General features: G+C 37.4%; 1 protein-coding gene across 23 annotated transcripts in view; it reads right to left on the reverse strand.

Moving 5' to 3' along the window:
• Positions 1-14,365: 14,365 nt before the first annotated feature.
• LRRC4C (leucine rich repeat containing 4C) overlaps positions 14,366-16,965 on the reverse strand; it is a 1,339,817-nt gene continuing 1,337,217 nt past the window's right edge. For all 23 annotated transcript variants that reach the window (XM_024347053.3, XM_024347051.3, XM_024347050.3 and 20 more), the window contains one exon: positions 14,366-16,489. In XM_024347053.3, coding sequence (XP_024202821.1) covers positions 14,525-16,447 — 1,923 coding nt within the window. In that variant the 5' untranslated portion in view covers positions 16,448-16,489 and the 3' untranslated portion in view covers positions 14,366-14,524. The remainder of the gene's footprint in view (positions 16,490-16,965) is intronic.

Genomic DNA, 16,965 nt, shown 5'->3' on the forward strand with positions numbered 1-16,965 from the left:
CAAGTTAACTTTTAAAGCTTTTTTTTTTTTTTTTCTTTTAGAAGATGTTTTACTAGGCTAGCGCCCACCCTCCAACCCCCAACTATCACCGTATTCGCTGCGAAGTTTTTGTCGTGAAATCAAGCTTCCATCTTGTTTTACGTCCTGAGGGCATGGCGGGTAACTGCTTGGCAAGGCTTAGTTTAGCAATACAGCCTGAGGGGATGAGCCCTCCCAGCTTAGATGTCTGCATGTTTGTTTTCCTAGCCCTGTTTCTTTTTTTTTTCTCTCCTTTTTTTTTTTTTTTTTTTTTTTTTTTTTAGATGGAGTTTCACTCTGTCGCCAAGGCTGGAGTGCAGTGGTGCAATCTCGGCTCACTGCAACCTCCACCTCCCGGGTTCAAGCAATTCTCCTGCCTCAGCCTCCCAAGTAGCTGGGATTACAGGCGCCTGCCACCACGCTCAGATAATTTTCATATTTTTAATAGAGACAGGGTTTCACCATGTTGGCCGGGCTGGTCTTGAACTCCTAACCTTAGGTGATATGCCAGCCTTGGCCTCCCAAAGAGCTGGGATTAACAGGCATGAGCTACTGCGCCTGGCCCCCAGCCCTGTCTCTTAAAGCGCCCCACCCAGCGACTGGGTTTTTTTCTGCCTGTCTATGTGTGTACTGTGTGTAATGTCTGTCAAAAGAGCTCTAATTAATTTGGCCTAAAGAAAGATAAGCACTTGGATCTAATATTTTTTAAAGGGAAGATAAAATCTGTGGTAACTTTCAGCTCCTGTGACTTTAATCTTTCAGAAATAAAAACAGCCCTAAAAACTATTAGTAAAATGCAGATCACATGCAAGGTTTGCTAAGTATTTTCAGGTTACAAACTGCTTTTTGGGTTTTGAGAACTATTTGACTTGGCGGCTTCATAATTAGTAAGGCCTGGGGACAGATGGAACTAACCACACTTAACTAAGAAGGCAAACCTTGGCTGCAATTAGCACACAAAGCAACTTACCAAGTTTTACCTTAAAGTTAAAATTGCTAGGAGTTCACTGAAAACTCCTAGAGATAGATTTACATGCAAGGTGTGTAAAAACAGTAAAAATGTGTTTTTTAGTAAAAGATTATAAGGAGGCATGGAAATGTAAACTAAAAGGATTGTTTTAAGTTAAAATAGGAAAAAGCTGAAGGTTCAAAGAAGTGGTGGAAGAATGGTGGAAATGAATCTTCCAGAAGAGGCTGTGTAAGCATATTGACTAAATTCAGTAAAAGGTATTTATAGTTTTTCTGTAAATTGAGCATTGAAATAAAAGCATAACAAGGTTTTCCTAAGGTGCTAATCCACTTTTTAGCAAAATTTGTAAAGGGTTATAAAAGGTTTTTGCTTCTTTAAAATTTCTGAGTCATTTTGGAAAAATAAATAACGGTAATCTGGAATTCTATTTCATAATATCAAGTGTTTTAAACCTATAACATTTAACAGCCTTTCCAAAGTCAAACTTCAGCTTCAAAATTGTCTCTCCTGGCTGTGTGTGGTGGCTCACGCCTGTAACCCCAGCACTTTGGGAGGCCAAGGCGGGCGGATCACGAGGTCAGGAGATGAGACCATACTGGCTAACACGGTGAAACCCCGTCTCTACTAAAAATACAAAAAATTAGCTGGGCATGGTGGCGGGCACCTGTAGTCCCAGCAGCTGGGGAGGCTGAGGCAGGAGAATGGTGTGAACCCGGGAGGCAAAGCTTGCAGTAAGCCGAGATCGCGCTACTGCACTCCAGCCTGGGAGACAGAGCGAGACTCTGTCTCAAAAAAAAAAAAAAAAAAAAAAAAAAAAGTATTTCCTGACATGTGGCTTTTCGAATACTTCGGGGAGCCCCTGAAATGTCCAGAGAAGAGAGGGAGACAGGATCATTTGATGTGTTTAGGTACATGGTCTTGCCAAAATAATGCTCAATCTTCTTTAGGTTATATCTTGGGGAATAATGATAACATATGTTCCCAAACTGTGTAGTATTTCTAAAATTCTAATGTCTAAGTATATGCCATCAATCATAATTAAGGTTGTTATGTTAAGTTATTGTAAACCACGGAGATAACCAAACTTATTTGTCAATCATATTTCTAACTGTAACTACCCTGGACATTTTGCTATTCACAGACAATTGTTGTTTGGTTTTAATCCTTTTCAAAAAATGGTTTATAATAGGCTATAAGACTCTGACCACAGACTGTGTGGCTTAAACAACAAATTATTTGCTCATAGAGCTGGAGGCTAAAAGTTCAAGGCCAAGGTGCTGGCAGCATTGATATCTTAGGCTAGGCGCAGTGGCTCCCACCTGTAATCCCAGCACTTTGGGAGGCCGAGGTGGGTGGATCACAAGGTCAGGAGTTCAAGACCAGCCTGACCAACTTGGTAAAATCCCATCTCTACAAAAAATACAAAAATTAGCCAGGCGTGGTGGCACGCAGCTACTCAGGAGACTGAGGCAGGAGAACCACTTGAACCCAGGAGGCGGAGGTTGCAGTGAGCCGAGATCACACCACTGCACACCAGCCTGGGCAACAGAATGAGAATTTGTCTCAAAAAAAAAAAGACCCTGCCAAGTGCTCTCAGATACAATTTCTGATCATGTTTGAGAAATCAGGTTTCTGATAACTTTGGAGATTGTGACATTGGAATAAAGGAAAATGTACAGGACTCATAAAGAGCTGAAGTGTTCACGAATATCAAGCAAAACAAGATTTAACTAAATTGACTGAACTCAGGAAGCTGAGCAAATCTTTTTGACTTTTGCTTGGAATGTTGCTGATCCTTGTTTTGTTTTTCATAGTCAAGAAAACTTATTTTGAACTATTTACGGCCTTTAATAATTAAGTAAGTTATACTCCTGTGGACAAAATTTGGAGCATGTTTGTTTCTCTCTGCCTGGTTCCTCTAGAATTTGGAAACTTTCTGTGAGTAATCTTAATTTATGGCAATATTTGCATCAGTGCAATAAGAATCCACTTTTCTTTTGTGACAGAACACAATTGGAGAAAATGGTTATTTTACCAAGGCTTTGACTGGAAGGGTATGCTTTGCTTTAAGGAGTCAATCTCCACTTGCAGAGCCAATAAAAACCCAATGGGGAAACTGGCCTCATACCCTTGCCTACACAGTCCCTATGCAGGGTTCCTCACCTCTGGTCAGTAAACAGTATCACTTTCTAACAGGTCCAGGGGCTCCAAGTTTATCTTGGGACCTTAAGGGGAGAGGATCACCCAACTCACAGGTATTTGAGAATGCAAACCCATGGCTGGGCTCCGCTTTAAACGGTCTTATCTGAGATTCCTTGTGGAACAGACTTCTATCAAAGCCAATCCAAAAGGCCTATGTAGAAATAATTGCTCTTGCTGTACTTTATGCAAATAATCAGGCCAAGTATAAGACTGAAGTCTATTTTGAAAACCACTCAGTCCTATCATAATTTGTTTTCTAACAAACATGAGGTCTGGAGAGAAATAAATCATGCTTCAAAACTTATATATTTGTCATTAAATTCTAAACTTGTTGTTTTTAAGGTTTTTTTTGCCTACATTTTAGACTAACCCTGATTGTTCCTGTGAACCAACCAGCAATCTCCAGCTGTAGCTCGGAAAGAACAAAAGGGATGGGTAATGTAGAAATATGGACCAGTATTCTAGTTCTGAGCAATTATCCTGCAAATCTTTCCAGGTGATGGGAATAAATAGGATACCTATTACTCAGCAGTTTCTTTTTGGTAAAGTAAGACCAAGGGAGTAACCAAAACAAAGCACTATGCACCCAAATTCTAGCAAGCATAACTATAACAGCCAGTTATCTGGGTGTGTCACAAGACATCCTTTCCTCTCCCTTGTTGGAGGAGGACACAGTTCCACAGTTTCATCTTACCATTCAGCTTATGATAAGGAGTTCATGCAACCCCTCGAGACACATTTTTGTCCCAAACTCAATTCCAAGCTTCAGGTTAAAGCCCCAGGAAGGAAAACGATCTGAGGGATCCAGAAGCAAATGACAACATAGGTTAAAAGCCACAGTGTAGGTGAGTGTGGCTGATTCCCACCGATTAAGCCAACCCCAAGCTTCCTGTTTCATGGATAAAGACCACGTTAATATCCATGGCATAAATGAGGTCTAGGGAACTCCAAGGCTACTGACAGTAGGTGGAAAAGAGACCTAAGTGAGAGCAGATAATTCCTGTTCTCTAGACCCCCCTGCTTCATGGGTGCAAGCCGCTTTAACACTCATGGCAGCACCTGCCAAGGTCGCTGGAACTCAGGGATGCAAGGACAGAAGAAGGGAAAGAGGACACTCTTCCTTGTCTCCCTTGCATACCCCGGTATCTCCTAAGAACTGAAGGGAACCAGGGATACCTGCTCCCCTCTTTCTAGATGTGTAGTCATTCATCTTCAGTCTGTATCCCTTTAGAATGCATTCTGAAGCCTTGGGACTCCTTTGAAAAAATGCTTTCTTTTTATTCCTTTCTCCTCCTGGGTCCTCTATTCACTAATAGGTAATTATGTCTCCATACTATGAGACAGTCCCCTCAGATGCATCCTCCAAACTGGAAAGAGTTAATTTCCTAAACCTTAAACTGATTGGCTTAAGATTGAGCTCAGGAGATGGGAACCCAGAAGCCCAACATGCTAGCAAAGGGATAAAGTTTTTTTTTTTTTTTTTTTTTTTTTTTTTTTTACCAGTCAGGCTATTGGCCTCCATCTCCCTGTGTAAACTGGTAAAAGACCTCAGAATTTTTGAGCTGTCTTTACTCCTCCCCTTGTTTTGTTTAGATACATGTTTTCTAATAACCCGGTTTGTCTGTTCTTGCCTTCAGGCCATCAAACTCCAAACTCTCATGCAACCAGAGCCTCTGACAATGGCCCCTTTTGCTGGGAACCCTTAAATAGGCCTCTGGGGACTGCTGTTTCCCCAACAGCAGCCCTGTCAGCAGGAAGCAGTTAAGATCGGTCTTTGTCCTTATCCATAATCTAACGGCAGTTAGATGTACTTCTTTAAAGGAGGGAATGAGACAGCCATGTGGGAGGGGGTCCCTGAAGAAACTCCAACCAGCCTGCCCACTGAGATGGAGCCCTGGGAAGTTCATGACGTTTGCAGCAGGGAGGCGCCTGAACCTGGCCCCTCCGCTTCCTCTGTGGAAACTAGGATTCCAACTACCTGGCAGGAAGTGCCCTAGCGGAGGGACTCTGGCCTTGTAAGAGTCCCTGTTTCCACCGCCTGTCCCCCCACTGTGGCTGTTCTTTTCTTTTCACCCAATAAAACCCTGCTTTACTCACCCTTTAAACCATCTGCAAGCCTGCATTTTCAGGGCCGTGGGATGGACAAGAACTCTGTTTTTAGATGAACTACGGAAAAGTCCTGCAACACTTCCTTTCCCAATCTTCACCTGGAACAATTTTTTTACAACTAACTATAAACATTATCTTCTAATCACCCCTTACCTGCTGATCTTCCATTATTTCTACTAGTCAACAAATGTAAGAAGCCTTGTTTCCTTCTCTTCTGTCATCATACAATGAGAAAACAAGTCTAGCTAACTCGGTTTATTGTTTTTTAATTGGACCTTAACTTCCACCAATTATCTCTCTGTTGCGATAGTAAAACAATCTCCAATATGGATTTCTCTCTGTCCTAGTCTTTTTAACCTTAAATTTTTTTTCTTCTGCCATGCTAGTAACCCATTCAAAGCTCAAATCTAATATCAATGCCACACAACCATTTAGAAAATGTTAATACTTCATCATCATCCATAAGTTAAATTTAATAGGGTCAACATGCCATATACAAAGCCTTAAATCATTGTCTTCGTTTTGTCTTTAGCAATCTCCAAATTGAATGTTTAGTTCTATTATAGAAACACCAAGCCACTTGCAGTCTTCTATCATCATGATGTTGCTTGTTCCTTGACTTTGCTGTATTTGTTCTGGGAAAACTGACATATCACCTTCTACCACCTGGCTAACTCCTATTCATCCAGTAGGGCTCAATCTAGTTTGCTTTTATTCATATAAAAAGCAAATCTGATTCTCCTTCTTCCAACTACACAGCCCAGGTCTGTTTCCCTTCTCTCTGATTATATAATATGTGCTACCTCTTCCATTCAATTCATCATATTGTATTTGCAATATTGTTAACTCTTTGAAGGCAAGAGCTGTATTCCTTATTTTTGTATTAATAATAACTTTATTGTTGGCGTAGCAAAAACACTCAATAAATGTTCCACGAATAAATGAATGAATGTACTTACAAATGAAGTGACACTGAATTGGGTCAAGGATTTAAAACTAATCACTCATTTTGTATTAAAAGTTCTACAACTAGTGTTCCATTCTCAAGTCTGTCACGCATTTCTTTATGTGGAAAGATTTTCTACCGTTTTGCAATGCGAATCCATATTAACCAGTTAATTATCTCATGTCTCCATTTATTATTATGGCAATATTTTTACTTTGGTTGCATTCATTATTTACCAAAGGTAATGCTTTTACTAAATATAAAAAATAACTAACAAATACTGAAGCATAGGGGCTTAAATTTGTCAGGAGCACTCAGTTGGGATAATTAGATTTTTTAAATTTAGTACTGTTCATTTTCAGTTGAGTCTCCAACTTTCAGAAGTTAAGTGTCCTGCTTTTAGGGGCATGTCTTAGTTTTTTCTATTTTTTTAGCTACTTGGCAAGTGAAAAATGGTTGCAGCCTAATGGTTACCTCTTAAAAAGTTTAGACAACTTTAAATAGTGCGTTGTATTCTAAGAAGGATGAATTGGATGATTTTACTGACTTCATAAAAACAATGTACATAATGAGATGTTAAAGAACTATTGAAGTTAGTAAAGAGAATTTTATTTTCTTATGGAAAGGGACTAGAATATGCTGGTTTAGCTACTGTGGTATTCAGGGATATCCATCAATGACATTTGATTAGAATATAAAAGTGAATCATAATGCGACCCTAAAATAAAATATCTAAAACTGTATAATTGTGATAAAAAGTGTTGATTGATTTATTTTCATCTTTGAATGCTGGCTGATCTATAACGTCTTCAATTTGAAGTTCCTCTACGAAATTCAATAATAGTCAATACAAAAATAGTTCAAACATTGCCACATTAACCAAGTCAGTGCTTCAAAGGTACTGTCCTATCCATTTCATTAGTAAACTTGACTGAACAAGAATAAGACTAACATTGATTACCAAAATGTGACCCCAAAGAGAAGCCAGTTTCCAGGAAAATATAATCCAATAGAACACAAGAAGTAAAATACACTGAGAGCATTAATAGTTTTCTGTTCTGAAAAATAAATGCTATTGCATAAACAAGACTTGCTATAGCCATCTGAAAGCTCCAATTCTCTTCTTTTACCTTGGGTTTTCTTTCTCATTATTGTGTATGGGAGAGTTTACTCTCAAAGTCTTTATCCTTGCAATGGAGATGATGATACTACCTTAGAGGGCTTTGTAAGAACTAGAGATGATATACGTAGGTGTCTTGCAAATGGTGGTTATGATTGTTCGTTCACATTCCCAGACACTAACTCTTCCTTGAGGGCAAGTTGTACTTTTGATACTTCAGTTGCACTCCAAGGAGTGTTGTCTAGAAATAATTCTAGGAAGTTTGATATTACTATAATTTGCTCTTGTCATAAGTTTGCCCCAGTTAGAAACAGGTATACTAGCCATTGGTTACTTGTGGTCAGTGCTAACTTGCATTGTCATTAACAATGAGATAAACATATTAATATGAATTTGGAAATCAAGATGACAGTTACCAGAAAGTGAGGTTCTGATAATGGTGAGCAACCGTCTTGATTTGCCCCAGACTAAGGGGTTTCTGGAATGCAGGGCTTTCAGTACTAAAACCAGGAACATCTGTGCAAACTGAGATGAGTTGGTCACTTTATCTTGTGGGAGTGACTTAAAAGTTTTGTTCATTGCTGTACATCCAAAGCTGCAAATAGTGCCTGGCATTAAGTAGGTTCCTCAATTCATATTCACTAAATGAATCTATTCTAAAATACACATAATCTAATCATTTTTTCCACTTTTACCATTTACCTCTTTTTCTTCTCCAGTGTTGTTTCCTGACCATCTCTTCCTTTCTATCCTGTTTATAGGTTCAAAACATCAATAATTCCACACACAGGAATATGCAGTATTTATGAAATATCTGATGCTTGAATTTGAAATACTCACCTACCATTATTTCAAGGCTGCACAAATGAGAAAATAGGTGGAAGCACTTTTGAGCTACAAAGCATAGAATTTTTACTTTTGAATTATTATATCTTACGAATGCCTAATGGTATCCCACTAGTTTCTAAGAGCTCATGGTTTATTTCTGACATTAATTGTTGTTTTTTTACTCCTTAATATTAGTGCTTTCTATGATTACTAAAATGGCTTTCAAATAACAGTTACTAATCACTCTCAGGATTTATAATAAATTGAGTTTTATAAATGTTTAATGATAATATCATTAAAATAAAACTATGTTGGCTAATAGATGAGATTATTTTAGTAGCGTATATTTTCTGATGAATATTCTATCTATCCATATATATTGGCACTTGTCTTTGATAAGAAATGGGATGTTTTTGTTCATAAAATCATATCATCTGCAGTTTTAAAGCATTTTTCAATATTGTGAAATTTTCCATTCTTCATAAAGTTTATATTAATAATAATAAAACTATCAGGTCTTTTAAGTGGGATTTAAGGGTAGAATGAAAAAGAGGCACACTTTGATGCCTAGGCAATAATTCACTTATATGAGTTGCCCGATATGTTATATGAGTTAAATTCGCATATAACTCGCTTATATGAGTTGCCCGATATTGTTTAGAGTTGAACTCCAGATTGCATAACTAAATGTTGAACAGTAGTGACGGATTATGATTTTGTACTTCTCTTAGAAAACTTGAAAATGTGCTGAAAAATGAAAACCAGGGATACAATCTACTTTCACTTAAGGTTAAGAATATGTATTGAAAAACCAAAATGTAATTGAGCACGTGAACATTGTCATTAATTATTTTAGAGTGACTTGTTTGCAAGACTCTTGAAAATGTTTCAGATGACAATACATAGCTACGTGACTTTTTTTTAAGGTCAAAATTAACTGAAGTTCATTCTCTAACAATCCATTTATGCTGAGAAACAGCTATACAAGCATCAGTTAGTCTGCTTCAGGGCAACTGGAAAGAGAAACTGTATTACTTTTCTCATTTTGTAAAACATTATTATGATAATTTCAATAGAAGTAGCTACAGGACCTGGAAGTCCATTTCAACATCTGACTTTTAAGGCATTTTACAAATTGTATTAAAATTAATATTTTTTCAAAATTCCATTAGTAAAACCTGAGATTTCCGTAGCATTACAAATTTTTTGATTAAAATTTGATAGTTACAATAAAAAGTATATATCATAAATATATTTATTTTGTGCATGTTTTAATATATTTACTTGAGGTTTCATATATTCCTCTTAGAAGTCTATAGACTTTACAAAACTAGCAAATGTGCTTAAATAGCAATTGGTGAGTTCTACTTTTTACTTCTTTCAATGTGGAAGTAAGGGCTGAAGAAGTAAGGGATGAACTAATTGTTATTCAGTAGACTTATTAATATATAGGCACAATAGTTGCTAAGAGTGCCCATAATGGGTTTCCACCATGATAACTGAACTAGGGTTGAACTAGGTGGATGCTCTGGCAAGTTTGCAAGGTTAGAGGACATCAATCAGAATATGTTCTACTGCCACCACACAGATCAGCCCCTCTCCTTCAAACAACTTTGAATCTTCCCTTTCACCAGGATAAAAAGCAATATATTCACTACTTCTGGCAATGAGATAAAGGCAGGATTGATGTCATTTGGACAAGTCAAATTCAGCAATTCGGCATCAAATATATAATAAACTGCAGCATTAATAATCTGGAAAATGAAATTAAATTACTAGACCAAAGAATGAAAAATAAGACTTCATGGTCTGATTTTCATAGGCCTTCCTTTCTGTTTTTGGTGCAAGGGATAGATAGATGTGCTCATTTTCTGCATAGAACAAAATTTACAAAACAAAGATTTTTCCAATATTATGTGCTTTCATTAAAATAGCTTCATTTATTGTCTGCCTTGCGGCAAGTTCCTCTCTATTTTTCTTTTTTCTTAATCCTGGGCAAAACAAAAAATGAACAGCAGTTTTACATTTTCCTGCTAAACATATTATAAAATTTAATTATATAATTTTACATACAATTTATATAGTTTTCTCAAATAAGGTTGAAATTTCGGAAGTTCTGTTGGCAGCAGTTTAAGAAACAGAAGGATATGAACTGGTATGTGTTTTGAGAAGGCTTCATTCAGTATCTAAATTTGGATCCTAATTGACAGTGTGCTACATTAATTCTAGAAGATTTCTTTTTTCTCTCATACAGCCAGATGTATCTAGTTCTGTATCCCGATGGAGCATGAGAAGACAGTGGTGTCCCAGCTGCTTCCTATCTAATATATACAGAGCTTTTAGGAATTCACATTTCTTCTTGCAAAAGAAGAGAAAGAATCGCAGGGACCTTGATTTTTGGAAGGTAACTTTTTAGATTCATTTTTATCAGAAGTAGCTGTTGCACAGAATACATTCTAATCAAATATAATGATGCATATGTAATTTCAGGATAAGTTTTATAAGATATTTGATTCTGTGCTACTATATTTAAGAGAAACAGACAGCTTCTTAGCAGAGTATGACTGCTTACCCAGCATTCACATGCTATGTCTGTGATAGTTAATGCTATCATTATTTTCAAGATTCTTATTAAAACAAGCTGAAACAACAAATAAGTAGTTGAACACAATATTTTAAAATTATATTGCTTTAGAGTGCCACATTGTATTTGTAAGCACTCATCTAACTCTTCCACTTTATCTAAATATCTTGAAGATTATCCCAAAAAGATAAGAGACTGAGTTTTGTTTTGTTTTTTTCACCTTGATCAATCTTTACCTTAAAAACGTTGGATACTCTGGGGCCCTCTACTTAATATGTTTTCATGTTTCAGTGCAGGCTATTCTTGATATACCTTCTTCCTTTTCTTTCTGCCATGTAAATAGCCCTTACATTGTCAAGATTTTTTACCCCCAGCACATCTATATTTAGAATTTTATTTCATAGTAAACGGGTCTCAAACAATATCCTAATTTTTAATTTTTTGATTATAAGGCCTAAAAGCAATTACGAACTAGCCACATTTTCTTTATCAAAAAAAATTTATCACTCTTCCATATGCAAATAACCTATTTCAGTCTTTGAAAAAGATGATACATGATTTCAGAATATTTGAAATAAGAGGGGAAATTATTAAAGCTATATCAGAGCCTATGTGTGTGAGCTACACCATATCCTTCTATTGTTTTGCATATACATCTGTACACTTTCAAAAGAGTGTTCGAGACTAAGGTCATGGCCAGATATGGAAGAGTAAAATTCCTGAATAGAAAAGATAGAAAAAGATGTTAGAGAATATTCTTTCTGAAGCATCTTTGATGTTTAGGGAAGCAAACTGCATACTATTAGCAGGAAATACAAACACACACATGCACACACACACACACAGATTATCATTGGGTTACGTTAACTTGATGAATTGTACGTGGTGTATTTTTGGTGTACGTATTTCAGAATACTGCTGCCCAGTTGCCTTTGGATAGACTACAATGAGCAGTAGACACAGAATTGTATTTTGGTACAACAATATAGCAAATATTTAAACAGTCATATAGGCTTCCTGCTAAACCAAGTAAATTCACGTGTGTAATGCTCTCTAATACATCAGTGCAGCTACGGTTCTGATGGGCCAAGGGTCAAATATGTTATGCAGGGAAAATAGAGGCTTACTGTTAATCAGAAACATCTAGAATTCATTTTAGTTTTCTTTAAATAATAGATTTATAGCACTCTACCCTTTATCCCCAAAACCTGCAATGAGGACCTTTGGTAAAAGAGTTTCTAAATTTATTATAGAAGTCAAGTCTGGTTTATTTAAACCTTGCATCAAATTTATTTCCCAAAATATATTCATTAGTACTATACTATAACCTCCCAGAAGACTGAATTGTATGCTTTAGATTCCAACCTAACTTTTTAAGTGCAAGTTCACCTTTCATCCTATTTAGTAGCATTTGTCTAACTGCTCAGCCACCTCTCACAGCCAAGGGTAATTGCATACTTGGACTAAACCTATAAGAATTATAAGCTTAAAATGAAAGAAGCTTCAGAGTCAGCAAAGACAGAGTTTGGTGAACACAAGCCAAGTAGAGAAAGCAGGATCATTTTCCCTCTCGATTTATATAACTTTTCTTTGTACTAGCGCTTGCTTGTTTTTACAGATATTTGTTGGTGTTTTTTATTGTTGCTTGTTTGTGTTTTTTGTGATCTGCAGTTTGGGTATATGTTAAGTATATTCAATACTGAATAACTTGACAAACAGTAGCCAAAATATGTTTTCCCTTTTCTTGAGTCTTCTCCACAGTGAAACCAAGTGTGGATTGTGTTCCTAACCAAGGGAGGTAAGATATGAGGAAGAAAAAAGCCAGAGAATTGGTGATCAAAAAAATAGAAGCAAGACTCTTGCATGCTCTCATTCACTTCCCGTCCTTTTCTCCCATTTCTCTGACCTACTTTGCTAGCAGTAATTGATTTTTTCACATCTGGAGACCACAAAACCATGGAGTAAGGTTCAGCCTGCACAATTAAGTGTGAGTATCCAAGCTTCTTAGCCATTAGGAGCTGAAGTTTTCTTCAGCTTGGTCAGTCCTTGTTTCACCACCAAGGTAGCAAGTTTCAAGGCCAATAATGAGATCTGTATATATTCACTTGTTTCACATAAAGATAGAAGTCATATATGTAATATATTAAAATAATAGGAGAATGCCAAAGTACAATAACCAGCAAGTTCCTTTTTTACTTGGAAGCTAGTGTATGGTCTCTTAGCCAAAATGCCCCCAGCTCCTTAAAAAATACCATTAATTAATTACCACTGATTTAGCATTGCCCTCTCCTGGTATGTATTCATCCTTCAGAGCAAATCTAAACCCACACTGCTTAAAGCTCTGCAGTTTGCATTTAGAAAAAGATAATCACCTCTTCCAGAAAGATGGAAGAAACCATCAGAAAACCAAGAGCTTTCTCTAATAACAGTAATCTAATATTTTAAAAATTTAAGGTTCTGATTCACAGCCTTTCACCTAACAGTAAAATTAGAGCTGGCAACCAGCAATGAACTGAGATGATTTCTTTAATCATTTTTATATAGATTGGGAGTAATGCAAGAGCAGGAACCAGATCTTGTCAATTGTGCACCCACAATACTAAAATCTGTATTTTGCACACAGTAGGTCTTCAATACTTATCATTGAATTGAACTGAATTTGCTAACACTCATCACCAAATATTCTTTTTCAGCTCTAGATGATTTAGAATACTTTCATGTTTCGCAGTTATAGTTCATCTGGCCAATGAAATTATGTTTAGGAGACAGTAAATAAATTATACTGAAACTTTCCTTCAAGTAGAATTAAATTTACTTCACAAAATCATTATTTTTGAACCTGAGCATTCTACAAAGGGTAAGCCTAATGAGAAGGAAAAAATACCACAGCATCCTTAAACATACATCTAAAACTCAAGTCAACTAGTCAAACAGGACCCTGTAGAGATTGATTTTGTGACTAAAGAATACTGTCATATTTTCTTTCTTAGAAAGCAGAAAATCTAATTACCTTCAAGTTTCTCACATTTGAGCCATACTACAAATGAGTTGTGTCCAGGTACAGAAAAACCGACAATATTTTATTTATAATCTTATTTTTAGCTTTTTAACTACAAATTCTGGTTCTAGAGTTGTTTAAAAGTCATGGGTTTTATAGATGCTCATATGTAAATTAATCTGTTGTTTGCTTACTTTCTTTTCTTTTCCATAGAATGGTCTTCCTCATAAATACAGAACAGGTCATTACATGAAAAATATAAGATCTTGCATTTTTTTCCTTGTTCTCTCTTAAAAATCTATTTCTAATATTGCATTCCCCATTGGATTACTTCATATGGGTATGAGGGAAAAAGAAAAAAATTAAAAAAAGAGAGAGAGACAAAATAGACTGGATCTCACCACTAGAATTCACCATAAAAATCTCAAAGTGTAACAGAATTCTTACAAAATTTCCTAGACCAGTTCTTTAAGGAATTGAGATCTGCTATGAAAAATATGGCAATCAGGGAAGGGAGGAATGAGATGTGGGAAAATAGTGAATAAGTGCAGCAAAAACAGGTTCTGAGGAATACACATAATTTTGTCTGCTTTAGATCACAATAGAATTTTTAATAAATAAATTTCTTTTCTTTTTTGTTTTTTGTAAAGACACTTTTTTGAAACAGTAGATTTAGCCCAGTCATTTGTGTCATTTTTAATAAACTGTCTTTTTTTTGATTGTTTGTTTTTTGTAACTCTGTAAATGTTTTAGATTTGAGTCTCTTGTACATTGTCTTTAGAGTTCATTCGGATCAATAACGGTTCATGCACTGAACTGTGTATTGAATTTATTGTGTTAACTGTTGTTGTGTGGTTGAAGGGAGATTTGTATGAGTTATAGTGATTTAGGTGCTCATGCTCGATAGCAGGCATGGGCAGGTGGCTTTCCATGGGTGTGTCTCCCGTAATCTCATCATCCACATTAATAATTTCAACAGTCCTTGTTGGGGCGTGATGGTTTTGCCGATGGTGCTGCTTCCTCATCTTGTAGAAAATGACCAGCATCACTGCAGCCATGAGTGTGATGGCCACAAAACACCCAATGATGATTTTGGTAGTCTTCATGACCTCATCAATTCCTGGGATCCCACTGTTTATATCAGTCACTGGGATGGTGAAGGTTTTCTCTGTCGACCTTGTGCTCTGTGGTGTGAGAGAGGTGGTCACATTGGTGGTCTCCCAGTCGACCACTGGAGTGGGACCCACATTGTTATCTGTGGTCCGTGCCTCATCCTGAGACGGTTCCATAGTCTCTACTGTGACGGTTGAAAAGTAAGAGAAAGGAGTAGTGGTTGCTGCAGTAACATTCAGGGTGGCTGAAGCAGTAGTATTCCCAACGGAATTACTCACCATACATGTGTACATGCCTGTATCTTGCACAGTTACATTTGTGAAATTTAACGTACCATCACTGAGCACAGCTATCCGCACTTTGTACGCCCCATGTGTCATGACTGTTCCATTTGGAGTAATCCAAGATACAGATGTCAGGGATGTGGAGGCTCGACATTTCAGCTCAGCTGCCATGCCTTCAGTGACATTGAGGTCTGCAGGGGGCTCCACAATCACCGGAGCATAGCATGTGAAGTAATTCTGGTCAAGCTCTCCAATGTACCTCCCCTTTAGATTGGGAGGAGTGTTACACCGGGCACAACAAGCTGTGTTGGAGGGGGCCATGTCTTTTATCCACCAGCTGAGCCACAGTATGTCACAGTTACAGTTCCAAGGGTTGTGATGTAAATGTATCCGCTCTAGATGATGCAAGGGAGTGAAGAGGTCATGAGGCAGTAATGTTAGATTATTGTGTGCCAGGTTGATCTCCACTAGTGACTGAAGGTTGTCAAAGGCATTCCGTTCAATCACTTGAATCTGGGACTGTATCATCCACAGTTTTTGAAGGTGCATCAAACCCTGGAAAGAGCCAGGCCTGATGGCAGATAAATGATTCCCAGAAAGATCCAGCTCATCTAGTTTTATGAGCGGTGTGAGGTTAGGGATTTCCCGAAGGTTGCACATGGCAAGGTTCAAATACCTCAAGTTGGACAGACCTTCAAAGGCACCTTCTGAGATGTATGAAAGTCTTTTCAATTCCCCTAAGTCTAGTCGGCGCAAAGAAGGAATTCTGTTAAAAGCATAAGAAGGGATGCTTTCAATGGGGTTGTTTCGCAACCAGAGCTCCTTCAGTTTAGACAAGTATACAAAAGCTCCATTCGGGATGGTAGTAAGACGATTGTCAAAGAGTTCCAGAGTGTTGAGGTTCGCCAGACCATTGAAAGCCCCAATTTCAATGGTTCTGATATGGTTCCTACTCAACTGTAGGATTTCCAAGTGCCTCAAGTGCTTGAAGCTGTTCACTTTGATGATCTGGATTTGGTTCTCATGGAGGTTCAGCAGCCGTGTGTTGGTGGAGATGCCATCTGGAACCTCACGCAGGTTTTTCCGAACACAAATCACCTTGCTGAACTGGTTGCTGCAGGAGCACACAGAAGGGCAGGTCTGAGCCCGCACCAGACCAGCCACCACAAGAAGTTGAAGAGCCAGCAGCACCACAAGCAGGGGGTCAAATAGGGCCCTGTTAAACCTAGGACCTATCATTATCTGCTGTGGATGTAAGGTCATCTTGTTCAACATTCATAATTTATCTGGTGTTGGTCCTTCTGGAATTCAAACAGTCTGCAAAATACAAGCAAAAAAACCAATTATTAGATTAGATTTATTCTAAGTGTCTTTCTGGAGTAATGTCGGTGATATAGTGTATCAGCTAAAGCCATCATGTGTCAGACAAATTAAAAACAAATCTAATATCCTTTATTAAGCTATGTGGTTCATATTTAGAAGAAAATGTACCTTTAATCCAAATTAAAGCCCACATTCCATGAGATGTATGACCACAGAGTAAGGGGTCAATGAGGTAGAGGACACTAATGTATTGTTTACCAACCAAATGTGGCCCAAATGCATGAGGACATATAATACATACCCTACCATTAGCTTCAATGTCCACAGCAGATTGAAAAGCTTAGAAAATAGGACTTTGGGGCTATATCAAACAAACTAAAAGCTCCTTTGCAAAAGTAGTAATAGCTGACATATTATATTGAAGGTTATTTTATGTGCCAAGCACCATGGGCTATACACTTCACAAACAA

Source organism: Pan troglodytes, chromosome 9 (genome assembly GCF_028858775.2).
Source record: "Pan troglodytes isolate AG18354 chromosome 9, NHGRI_mPanTro3-v2.0_pri, whole genome shotgun sequence".
Taxonomy (NCBI): domain Eukaryota; kingdom Metazoa; phylum Chordata; class Mammalia; order Primates; family Hominidae; genus Pan; species Pan troglodytes.